Source organism: Andrographis paniculata, unplaced genomic scaffold, assembly GCF_009805555.1.
Source record: "Andrographis paniculata isolate CXL003 unplaced genomic scaffold, ASM980555v1 Contig82END, whole genome shotgun sequence".
Taxonomy (NCBI): Eukaryota; Viridiplantae; Streptophyta; class Magnoliopsida; order Lamiales; family Acanthaceae; genus Andrographis; species Andrographis paniculata.
Window position 1 is genome coordinate 2,553,521 of NW_026137620.1, and position 12,840 is coordinate 2,566,360.

The following is a 12,840-nucleotide window of genomic DNA, read 5'->3' on the forward strand; positions in this document are numbered from 1 at the left end:
AACAGAGGTTTCATGGGGGTGGGGTTTCATGCAATATTTTTGAAAATATAGGGGAGTGCCATGCAATTTTTAAAGTATAGGGTATAGAGAAATTTTACGCAAAATTTCGAAATCACAGGAGAATTGTGAGCAATTTTACCTTTAGAAAATGTGTTAGTTTAGGTGAGAGACATATATCCTTAGTCTAAGAGCACCCGCTACGAGCATCATCAAGTTGGATTGTTCATTTCAGAGATATTCCACTTCATCATTAAAATAATGAAAAATTGAAGAACTCCTCCTCAAAACATCTTGTTGTCGTAAAAGATCTCCTCCGGCGGCCTAATTGGAAAAGTCTTCCGGAATCGATTTAATCGAAAGGTTCCCTGGCCTCCTTAAGAAAGTATCCGGGTTGTCTCCCGATGATAAAGAAAATTAATGTAACAAGAAGGTAAAAAGGAAGCTAATAATGCGAAGATAAAAGCTTAAAAGAAAGTTGGAAATTAATTAAAGAAAATTGTAAAAAAAAAAAGTACTGTTTTGGAAAGAAAAAAATACATAAAAAATTAGGAAGAAGAAGAACGATGAATATGGCGTAGAATTGGTTCCCTTTTTGTTTTTGATTTTGTTAATATTTTTTGTTTGGATAAAATATTATCCAATTTTTTTCCTCCGAAATTCTAACTTCCTCCAAAATCCTCCTCGTTTGACTACTTCAAGTTGTGCCAGATTTATGTGAGTCCGCTGGGCTAGTCAAATCCGTCGGGCCTATGTGCTATGATCATTCGGGCCAATGAGAATATTGAGCCATATATCTGATTGGGGCCGCCTTCCACTTGCACTGGGTCGTCCCAGCGTTAGGCCTTGACTAGTTAATATTTTAGGTGAACACAAATGCCCCCCACAAAATTATTCGGGACAAAAATCTTCACTTTTAGTCCAAATAATTTTGTTTGGATTGAATATTTTTAAATCAACTGCTTCGCGCGAGTGTAATATCACGTCACTTTAATTACTCGTCGATCAATTCTCTCGGGTCCTTTTGCCGCCGTTTCAGAATCCTTTTCGTGGAAACTTCCTCTTTTCTCAAACCAAGAAAACCCACATTCCACTTTCTTTGTTTTGATTTTCCAACCAAGCCTCCATTGGTACTCTCCCTCTCTTCTCCCCGTTGGCAAGAAAAGGTCATTCCATCTCTAGATCGACCAACGGCAGCCCCGACATCCATCATCCGGTAACAATTTGGCGGTCCTTCGTGCAGTCCAGAAGTTTTTGGGGGCGATTTGGCGGGTCTTGGCAGGTCGTGGTGCGGTTCGGCGGTTCTTGGCGATTCTTGGTGGCAACTCAATGATCGAGTGACTTTTCCGGCCCGCGCACCTCGGGAGGGGTTCCGATGTCGAGGGCTAAACCGGGAGTCTAAATCGGCCATACCCATATGACACTTTCGGGGGAGGTGACTTCGGCATCCGATGGCGGTTGGCGAGTGCTCGCGCCATTCTTGAGAGACAATGAAGACTCATCCGAGGGTTTTCGTGACATTTTCGGAGGGGGTAAAATCTTATTGGCTCAACCTTGGTTTACTCTTATAGTTTTCCTTCCCGTGTATTTCGTTTACCTAGCGATGCTTTAGAGTTCAAATTTTGAATGGATATGCTAGGTCCTACCTTTGATGCGTGGTGGCATAGTTGGGGCATCCAGGACATGTTGTCGTTATGTGCTGATTTCCTCCCTAGTGATATTTTCATGGCTAAGGCTCTATTGTGCTTTTGGAGTCCTAACATTAATTCTTTTGTGTTTTCTTTTGGGGTTTTAACCCCGACGGTATTGGATGTAGTGGCAATCCTAGTATTACCTTCGAAGAGAATAAAGCCTCCTTTGTTTCCGTCTTGCAAACCAGATCGTTTGCCCATTTCTGTGACTTATGATAGTAACACTACTGTGGGTCAGGTTTTTGCCTCAAATAAGCTTGTTGGTGCTGTTGAGCCCTCCGAGAACAATGTGTTCCTCATGTATTGGTTTAGCAAGTACTTCACATGTTGTGTGTTGAAGGGGTTAATTTGGGAGGCCGAACCAATATTGAATGCCATTATTTACGGTGCCGAAAGCTTCATACTTTTTGGGTCTATTATACCGTGGTATAAATGATTTTCTAAGGAAGCTTTTTGTTTCGACCTCCCGTGAGCCGGTAGGATCTGGTCCCTTATGGTCCCTTGAGCTGTGGGCGCGGCTATACTTCCTAGTCTAATCAACCCGCATCCTGACCTCTCGCTTAGTCAGTTTACTGTTTTGGGTCCATATCTAGCATCGTGCCCTTCTTTTAAGGGTAACCTTCATTATGTGGCATACTTCATCCTACATGAGATTGATCGATCCCCATGTGACTTTTCTCTTTTAGTCGGCCACTCTACCGGCCCTATTTGGCTTGCTGCTCCCGGAAATGATAATCAAATTGTCGAGAGCGCCCTCCGTACGATCTGCTAGAATAAATGCTTGACCGCCCGGGTCTTGGTCGAAAGCTTAGCTTTAGGCTCTCGATATAATCCGTTGCTTGAAGAAATCTACCAGCCTCAGTACTGTACCCAAAAATTCGGATTGACTCAGGGGGTCCCTTTTTTCAGCTTTCTTTTACCGCTCCCACTCGAACCGGGTCAGAGCCTAGGATTGGTAGTTGTCGATGCCTGACGAACTTACATCCGTGAGCCAGAGGACCTTCCACATTTGTCCTATCCCCTTGATTCAAGCACCTTGCCCTTATTTGACCGATGGTGGGTTGATTTTCTTACCCACACAGACTTGGCCTCTTTGCAACTCTCCCTAGTTAAATTGGTGGATGAATGTTCGAGTGACGAGGAGTCGCCTGATGTTGTCTCCGAGGGGGTAGAGGAAATGCCCGCGCCTCTAGCTACGGGTAATCTTTGTCATTTACCGTGTGGTTTGGTGGTGCATATTTACACGATCGCTCTTCTTTGTATTGCAGACATGCCTTTTGTGTTGAGTGTCCGACCTATATCCGCTTCCGTAGTTTGGCGGTCCCGAAGGTTGATTTCGAGGCCTACCGTGCCCAAGTCGCAACCCAAACTGCCTGTTAAAGAACTAGTTTTGTACCACCCTCAACTCAGTTAACTCTTGGACGAATTCTCATTCGTGAGACAAGATCTTATTTCCTCTATGATTGCGTAGGTCCATCCGAAAAGGCTACTCCTTATCTACTGTTGCCCCGGTAGCAGAATCAACTTTGTCACCGCCTCATTTTCAGGTATGCTTTCTTCCTCATTCGAACCCCTGATCATGTGATGTATTATGATATTTGCTGTCATGTAGACCCTCCAGACGGAGGTTATCCCTGAGCCTACTTGCAGGTCAGCGGAGCGATCCGTTTCTTCTCCGTCCTCTTTCCAAGTACTAGCTGGTGTGCATTACGGGTTTTACTTTTGTGATCCACTTTGATTGGTGTAACCATGCAGGTTTCTTACGAAGAACTTACCCTGAAAGAGGGGATCAAATCGGCCTAGACTCATTCCCCTGCTCCTACCGGACCTGACAATATGAGGATGTTTGCATCTTGGGCTATCCCTCCAGTTCTAGTGGTGATCCTTGCCGACGTGGAGGCGTATTTCGCTCAGGATCTCACCGGGGACATCATTCCTCCTCCGGTTTTCGTCGGGCAGGATCAGGATCCCTTTGCCGCTTATCAATTCTTTCTACCAGGTATCTTTTTTGGCTACAACTGCGTCTACACCTCTGCATTCGGACTGTAGAAGGCAACTGAAGGATCTTGCTGATCACTTGGGTGAAGCTTCTGGGCGACGGAAGATGTTACAGGGCCTTCGCAGTTGATAACTCCAAATAGAAGCATATTCTTAGCTTGAAAAAACTGTGTATTACTCGAATTTCTGTATAAAAACCATCACAATGAATCATCAATGGCATACATTATTGATATATATCGCTTGGCATGATCCAGAATTCGATGTTGAGATTATTAACGATTTTTGCCTTTTTGAGCGATAGTCTGGTGCCAGAAAATTTAAGGCAAACGCCACAAGCGACAGCCACCTCCGCTCGCAAGCGCCCAAAATACATCCTGAAAATACTAAGGCATGAGAGGCAAGCGGCAGCCTTCACCGCCCGCAAGCGACAGCCTCTCCCGCTTGCAAGCGACAGCCCAGACACCCACCGCTGCAGATTATCACCAGATTCCAACTAAGTGTTCCAACTGCAGCGGTACAACTATTCCATATCCAGCCAGCACAAGCGAGCCTAACTGCGCTGATGCCCTCCAGCCCTTCGGCAAACGAGGAAGATTTGCGCCCTTACAGTTCAGTGCAATCAAAGCAAGTGCCCTGGGAGTTATGGCCAGCAACTGCCTCAACAGAATAACTACCAGCAACCGCCTAACTGCCCAGCGGTTGGAACTGCCCAACAACTGATTGCAACTGCCCCGTTTCACCTGCTATAAATAGGGCCAGATATCCTTATGTAAAGAGAATCAACACTTCGATTTAAAAACACTCTTAGCAAGTACTTCTCAGCAAAGTCGTCTTCCTGTTTTTGAGAGCTCCAACCCTGTAAGGGAGTTCTCCACAGAAATGGCCAAGGGAGTTCTCCACAGCAAAGTCATCTCCTTCTCCCTTGGCCAAGTCTTTACAGTTTTCTTAGATTAGATTACTGTTTTCGTTTACAGCTTTGTAGCATTAGCCTTTTCATGCTTTCGTAGAAGATAATAAAATATCATCATGTTCTTCATCCTAAATTCTTCCACCATTTTTACACACTTATATAAAGTTTAAAATTAAAGAATTTTATATCACTGGTTTAGAGCTAGAGAAGAATTGATTATTTGAGCCTTGTTATGCGCCAAAAGCGGTCTCAAGGTAGTTCAATGTAGTTAAGTACGCGGGAGCCTTGTTGACCTGCTTAAGTGCTGTTCTGAATTCAATTTTGATTAAAAAGAGGTAACATAAGGGTAAAGCCACTAATGAGGCAGATTTCGGGAAAATTAACGGGACATAGACGGTGGTCTATTAGGTCACAGAGATTCCTAGTGACAGTAGGGTTTCTTTCCTATAATATCTTGAATCTGGGTGTCATTGAAGTCTTTTTGTAAATCCCTTAAGGTAAAAAATTCCAGTGTTATGAACTCTTTATATTCAGTTTATATAATTACACTACTTCCTTCTCACCGCTTCCGTAAATACATATATTTTCGATAATACAACTTCATCGCTCGCTCATTGCCTCCAAGGAAATCTATCCATTTAGTAACGCACAGTTCATACACAACATCTCTACTTCACTCTCGGTCGCTTATCTATATATATATATGTATACATATAATGTGCCGCTCGCTCATGTCCCGATCACTCGGTAACCGCCATTCATCCATTTCCCGTTCATCTGGTCCCCACTTCCGCTCATGTCCCGATCATCTAGTTATCGCTGGCACTTCACCTTCCGCACTCGCTTCGCTCACCTCCGCTCACTCCATTTTTATCGATTTAGTTACCGCTTTTTATAGTCTAACTTTTGGATCCGCTGCAAGCGGATCCCTTTATGCTTTTTCGTCGCTTTCTCAAGATTTTCACCGTTGAAATTCATGACTTAAAATCCTTGTGTTCGACCTGGAAACTCACCAGTAAAAATAGTATAAATAATTATGATGACTACTCAGGGTCTACAACCACAAAAATTACTATATCTGATCGTTTTCTACAAATTTCCACTCACTGATTCCAAATATAAATTCCCTGTGAATTGTGTAAACACGCACACATTTTAGCCATCATCAACAATGTAAATGACAGAAAGCTGAAGGAGTTGGCGGTCTTGGAGTCGGAGAAAGCAATCTGTACCCAAAACTTCTTAGATGAGAAATAGCGAGCTGAGGACGAGACGGCATATGTAGAGGGTCTGCGCGTTGAGAAGGTGGCTCTGTGGGTTGAATTGAGCCGAATTCAAGAAAGGTTGAAGGAGATTCCACCGGAATTGGATCGGGTGTTGGCGAGCCTCGCCGCCAGGGCCTCTCGGAGAATGGAATTATATGATCGGACGCAGCCTTTGGATGAGCCATTGTCTAGGCTTCGCGGATAGAAGATCGTCTTTGAGAAGAACTTCTAGCGAGCCGAGAGAGGATTAGAGGAGCTGGGTTTGGCCTGGACTGATATGATAGCCCAGTGGACCTCTTTGAGTCCCGAATGGCTGAAGCCAACCGACCCATGCTCTCCGGAATTGGTCACTACCAGTCGGGATGAGGCACCATTGATATAGTATCTGCATCACCGGCCGATGGTGCTTTTGTTGCCAATGTCAGGCTTGTGGATATCAGTGTTAGCCGAAAGTTGGCTTAGATGACCCTCATGTCGATTGATATATCACCTTGTGTAGCTTGCTTTTCGTGTGACTTGTTATGGCTTGTTTTTTGTTCCTTTTGTGTTAATCTGCAAGTACATGGGATGAACACAACATGACACATGTTTTGTTTTGATGATGATTGGCTTGATGTGCGCTTTCCTTTTTTATTTAATTGCTCTTTACGCCTTGATCATCCCCGAAATATTTATAGCCTCAAATCTTCTAGTTAAGCAGATCCCTCTCTTTCCAGTTACCATATAGAGGGATAAAATCTCTTCAAATGTTTCCCATTAATGAATGTCTTCAATTCTTCTCCCTCGGGTTTCATCAGCTAGTATGCACCGCCAGATGACTTAGCTGATATGATAAAACGACCTTTCCCATGTGGAGGACCATTTCCCCAGCCTTGCATCTTTGGGACGTTCCGAAATGACAACCTTCCACACTATGTCACATTCCTGGAAGGTCTGAGGACTCACGCACTTCTGAAAGGTCGATTCGGTCTTCTTCTTTTGATGTTGAATGCGTTCAAGAGCTTGCAGTCTCTATACGGGAGAGACGTCAAGCTTCTAGAGTAGGGCCTAGTCCTACTCCCCTATCGGCAGCTGATTCATCTTCAATATCCAGAGAGAAGGCTCTATAATCTCCAACGGAAGCACATCGTCATGGTTGTAGGTTAGCCTATAAGGAGTGCTCCCAATTACGAAGGATTTGACATTTCAATATGCCAATAAAGCCTCTTCCAAAGTATCATGCCAACCTCTCGAATTGTCTCCACCCTTTCTTGATAATGGAAATCAAGTTTTTGTTCGTCGCATCGGCTTGCCAGTTAGCCTGAGGGTAGTACGGAGAAGAATGAAACAGTTGAATTCTATATTGGGCTATAAAACCCTTGACCTTCGCGCTCATAAGCGCGGTCCCTTGCGCTCATGTTTCAATTGTTGTGGCTTGTACTTCTTTCCTATTTGTTCCTTAAGCTTAGTCGAAATTCGGTACCATATTGGTTGGGAGAATCCCCTTAGTGCATGTTCCGCAAAACACAAAATTTCTATGCAATACTTGTAAAAGCACAACATACAACTTTGCATCCCTATCCAAGTAATCTCTATCATTGATTGTGGCATTTAGTATCTACAATGTCACATCTTTAATACCAATAAAATGTTGCACTACGGGATAACCAAGTAAAGAATAATATACACATGCGAGGAAATATATTTGTAAGAATGTATGTGAAGGCAAAAAGAATAGTATTATTACAATGACCCCGTATTTTTTCGGTATGGGATGATTTGAAAATCTGGTTGAGCTCTAGGCATATTAAACCGTTTGAACAGGGAGATGAACATGGTCAAGTTAGAACATGGCCTTGATTGTGAATAAGACCGTGAGTATAGCCACGTTAGAAACAAGACGATGAACATGACAGTGAACATGCATGATCATGTTAGAAACACGATAGAAACATAGCCGTCAGCACGGCTGTGTTCAAATATGATCATGTTCAAACACGGTCGTATTCGATTGAACCCGACTATGTTGACTGTTTGTAAAGTTTAGTGAATTTTCTAAGTCATCCAAGATATTCGTATTCAAGCCAATATGGCTTGTGTAGTTAGGTACCAACTACAATAATATTAAAATTGATTAATTTTAATTTGAATTGAACCAAAATTCAAAAAATAAAAATAAAAATTAATTTGACCAAATTAATAATTATAATTTATAACGAGACCAAAAATATTTTTGTTCACTTTATTATAAATTATAATGAATTATGCATAAATTAAAAATAAATAAAATAGCATAATTATTGGAACCGAAAGAGTATAATTCAAAATATAATTTTGATTATAGATTTTCGCAAAATTTAAATATGATTCCATAAATTGTTGATACGATTATTTAACAATGATAAATTCAACACGCAGGATGCAAAGCATATTCAATAGACGAAGCCAAGCAATTCCATGTGTTGTACAATCATAGGATTGATTACAGAGACAATTAATTAAGTTCACGCAAATGTCACAAAAACAACCAACAGATTAGACGACGTCTTCCAAATTCCAGTCAATGTTTTCAATATATCATACTGTATGTAAAATCAACGAATCCCTGCTGTCTTTAAACACTAGGTTCATACCAATATATATATATATATATATGCATATATACATATATGCAACTAAAAGTCGGCATGTCTCGCTTTGCGTCGGCTACCACAGTGAGTGCAATCCGTTAAGGAAAGAAATAAGAACCTTGATATGATGTTCTGTTTCAAGGAACAAGCACGGCAGCTTTGTTTGGGGCATTCTTCGCAGCAAGTTCTTCAAGACGTCTCCATGTGGTTTCACGTCTCTCTCTGATCTCAGCTTCCTTTGATTCATTTTCTTCGAACTTCACTTGGCAGGCCTTGAAGAGGTCAGGGTCGAGATCATAGAAAATCTTGCGGACATTCAGGGTCAAGCTATGGACAGCCTGGTTCCAGTGCTGTCTTGCATTTTTCTCCAGTGCAGGGAAGATGATGGGGAGTATAACCTTGCGATTTAGCTTGATCAAGTTCTCGATGTGATCGTTGTTCCACAAAAATAAAGCCCTCTCCGCCACCTGCAAGAATGCATTATTAGCTCTGCTAAATGGGTCCGTAGCCCAACAATATGATTCGAAGAAATTAGGACAGAAGTATTTAACTATTGATTACCATTGATAAATCAAGATTTTAGTGCAATCTCAAACCGAATTACAATCTTGTCAACAAACAGCAAGGGGAGTCTCTTCAATAAATTCAGGTATATTTGTCTAAGCTTGTTAGGACAGTGTTAGAACAAATTTGATCCCCTCATCCCCAGCAATTGAATTATGGCGTTTTGGTTGTTTAGTTTATTTGTAAAAATGAGGCATAAAAATAATGTATCAAATTCTGTTCTACAGAATCAAGAACCTCCAAAATAGAACACAGCAGATTCTCAAGAAAATCGGACAATCATTTTTCTGCTTCATCATTCAAATTTCGGCCTCAATACATAGAAACAGGTGGGCGTTAAAATATTAAACAGTTAAACCGAATAGATTTGAAACAAACAATACGGCTTGTTTGCTTTAATCAAACTAAACAAATACACCAATATTGGCAGGCTCAATACCAAACAGAATATAAACATAGGGCCGGTGTGTTTTTTTGAGTGATTTGATTTGGTTTTCACTATTCCCAATTTATTCCACCAAAATATCAAAATCAAATACCTATTTTCTATTTATTAGATTACACTAAAAATCAATTTTTATATTCAAAATATCGCATCAATTCCTACTAATATCACATCAAATAACTATTCAAAGTTATACTATTTAAATCAAAACCCAAAATCAAATCACCCAAACAAACACTTTGGAGACTAGGAATACTCGTAAACAAAAAGAAGTCTTGATCTTAATGCATAATATAAGTTGATAAATTTTTGGATGAATTTAAGACATCATGATGAAATATGTTAGTAAAGGCAATTCTGTATGTAATTTGATTGAACATAGGGAGTTAGTTAACACTCTTAAGGTAGGAAGGCCTGATTTTTATTAATCAGTTTGCAAGCTAATGTCATCTTAATTTAGATTTACATGTTCTAATCGTTTTCCACAAATTGCACATCATAAAATCTCATAAAATATTTGCAATAGTACAATTTTAACCAAACACAATCCCATAGAACAAAAATCTCAACAAAGCAAAAAGACAAAGGAGATTCTATAAATGTACCATATAAATTTTTCATAAAACATCAAGAGGGTAATCCAGGGATACATTTCTTCAACGTTAGTTTTTACCAGAAACTAGATTCTAAAAATCCACTTAGCGAAATCACCTTGCGTAACAATCAAAATCCTACCACTATGAAAAGTGGTAGCAAACATGAAAACAAGCGTCAATTACTGCAAAGTGAAAAGGGGAGGTAAATATAAAACACGCCATCTGTTACGGAAAAGTATAACATAAATAACTTCCAAGTAAAGAAAAACATGATTCATCTTGATGACGATATAAATATAGGATAACACATAAGTGTGATGAATTAAATTGCTAGACAAAGTCATACTTGGTGAAATTTGACTCCAAGATCTAACAATCTATTTTTGTCATTACACAAATTATTATTATCAAAAACTACAAGGAGATCATCAATCAAGATTAATGCAAAAGAAAAAGTAAAATTTTTATATACCACCACAAATGGCAGCCACGAACTACATAAATCAACAGTGATCCATCAAACTGAACAAGTATCGGAATCAGCTGACATATTCCTTATTTGAAAGGTCAACTCCTGCTATTTGAATGATCACGTATGGAAAAAAGTGCATAAACTGCCAAAAACAGTATTACAAATATAAACAGCACCATAAGCATAATAAGAAGTACCTGAAAGTGCAGACTGTTCATGCTGCGTGAAATTTGATGAAATAAAGGCACCATGCAACGTTGGAATTCCGGAGCTTGTGTGATTTCCAAGACCTCTTCTAGCTCATTAAGAAACAGAACTTCTTTCGAGCTGTTGGTCACCGGCCAGTACTTCAGAAGTCCAGTGATAATAACATCAGCAAGCTTACAGTCTTTCTCAGCAAATTGTGTAATACAGTAGGATAATTGCTGATGGTACATTGCCAAACACTTGGGTTTGTGCAAGGGAATCAACGTCCGCACAAGAAAGAGTTTGTGCTCTTCTTTGAGAGGCAAAGCGAATCCATTAATTATGCTGCCGAGCACTTCAAGAAATTCAGCAATACCATTGTGTTTCTCCGTCTCAAATATGAAATGATAGAATATATTATTGATAGCTTTCCTGATGAATGGCCTGTGCACCATGAATTTCCCATAAATCCGATGCAGTATGGTTTTCAAATACTCCCTCTCCCTGGGATCTTCGGAGTCGAAGAGATCAAGTAATTTTAGAACAAAGGAATGATCGATATACTTTTTGGCAATTTTTGCTTCAGTTTCAGTCGAAGCGATGAATCTTAGAAAAAATTCGTACACAACTTGCAGATGAGGCCAAGCTGGATCCATTGCAGGCTCTTCTTCTTCCAAATCGACTCCATCTATTAACTTGTTCTCTCTCGGCTGAGGCATAAACTCTCGAAATATATTCGCCGATACCATTCTGACAATTTCCTGCATTGCAGTTTCCGTAAATTTCCCATTTGTAGAAGTGATGAACTCCACTAACTCCAACAAAGTCTGCCGCTTAATCTCTTTTTCTTTAATGTTCTTCGTAGGATCGGTGAAGTCAAATCCAACACAACACATCTTCACCTTCCTAATAAACAAGTTCTGCTTTTCAGAAGTCGGAACATCCCTAAAACTCGGCAATGCTTCATAGGGCACAGAATCTAAATTCCCATTCAATCTTCTGAACCCCCCCTTATCTCTAACAACCTTGTCTTCTGAATTACTTCCGCTGCTTAAAACCGACTGCGGGGCTGAAATTATTTCGTCACTAGCATTTCCTAATCTCCGATTTCCTCCACTTTTCCTCGAAGCAGCCGACGAACTCGAAGAGGAATTAGACTCCCCAGCAGATTTTGAGTTCTTCCTGGGAAGCTTACCCAATATTTGCTTGATCATAGTTTGCTCAATCACCCGAATTCCGCCCTCCAAACTTCACAAAGTGCGGTGATAAATTTAACTCCCCAGAAGAACCCAACCCAATCCTTTTAAAACAAACACCAAAGACCTATCGCTAAAGAAAGAAACCCTAAAGCCAGATACGGTATGAATAAAGCGAGTCTCGACCTAAGATCAGGAATTCTGATGATGTCTCGATCAGTTCGAAAGTGATCTCATCTTCTCTGTCATGCCTCAAACAAAAAATTCCCATTTCCACGAAAGCTAGTGCGTAAACATTGCGCCATTTGACTTTAAACTCCGCAGCCAATTTTTGCTCCGAAAGCCCCACCCGCGTAAGCCACGGAAATAGCAGCAGCAGCAGCAAATTCAATCGATCAACCCCACTTCAAAGACAAATAAGATAATAAATAAACAGCGCATAAACCCTCCGCCGCGACGGAATACTTAAGATTTTCTGCTGAAACGGAAAAAGGGAAACGATGGGGAAAAAGGAACCGGAAGAAAGATAGCTTACTGTGGAAGAAGAGTTGCGAGCGGAGAATAATTCGACTCGGGGAACACAATCAATCACGAACCTTTTCCTTGAACCCCTTTTACCATTAGTGCTTTATAAACTCTCCTTCTTCCCCCTTTAGGCTTCTGGGTCGATCCCAGGAATCATTTCATTTCGTGGACTATGTAATGATTTTTCCTTGTCGAACTTGAAACTTATTTGATTTTTTTTTTTTTTTTTCATTTTAATAAGGTTTTTGTTTCTGTTTTTGTTTTAAAAAAAAAAAAACAACAACAATTGTATTATAATTAGATTTTTATAATAAAAATAAAATAACTTATTTTCTCAAAATTTCGTTGGAAAGTTCTCTCTCCTGATCAACTCTATTTATTCA

At 40.4% G+C, this 12,840-nt stretch overlaps 2 protein-coding genes across 3 annotated transcripts; one reads left to right on the forward strand and one right to left on the reverse strand.

Moving 5' to 3' along the window:
• The first annotated feature begins 227 nt into the window (after positions 1-227).
• LOC127241429 (uncharacterized) lies at positions 228-3,902 on the forward strand. 2 transcript variants are annotated; one of them, XM_051260472.1, is made up of 4 exons: positions 228-3,080; positions 3,160-3,235; positions 3,301-3,338; positions 3,444-3,902. In XM_051260472.1, the coding sequence occupies exons 1-4, from the start codon at positions 2,866-2,868 to the stop codon at positions 3,466-3,468; spliced, it is 354 nt and encodes a 117-aa protein (XP_051116429.1). In that variant the 5' UTR covers positions 228-2,865; the 3' UTR covers positions 3,469-3,902. The 2 variants fall into 2 exon arrangements, with proteins under 2 accessions (XP_051116429.1, XP_051116430.1); XM_051260473.1 differs by lacking the exon at positions 3,301-3,338.
• A 4,333-nt stretch (positions 3,903-8,235) lies between these two features.
• Positions 8,236-12,634, reverse strand: LOC127241351 (serine/threonine protein phosphatase 2A 57 kDa regulatory subunit B' theta isoform-like). Its single transcript, XM_051260361.1, has 3 exons — positions 12,468-12,634; positions 10,748-12,336; positions 8,236-8,940 (listed from the first exon to the last, which is right to left on the reverse strand). Exons 2-3 carry the CDS (start codon positions 11,948-11,950, stop codon positions 8,611-8,613), a joined length of 1,533 nt encoding a protein of 510 aa, XP_051116318.1. The 5' UTR covers positions 11,951-12,336; positions 12,468-12,634; the 3' UTR covers positions 8,236-8,610.
• Between the last annotated feature and the right edge of the window lie 206 nt (positions 12,635-12,840).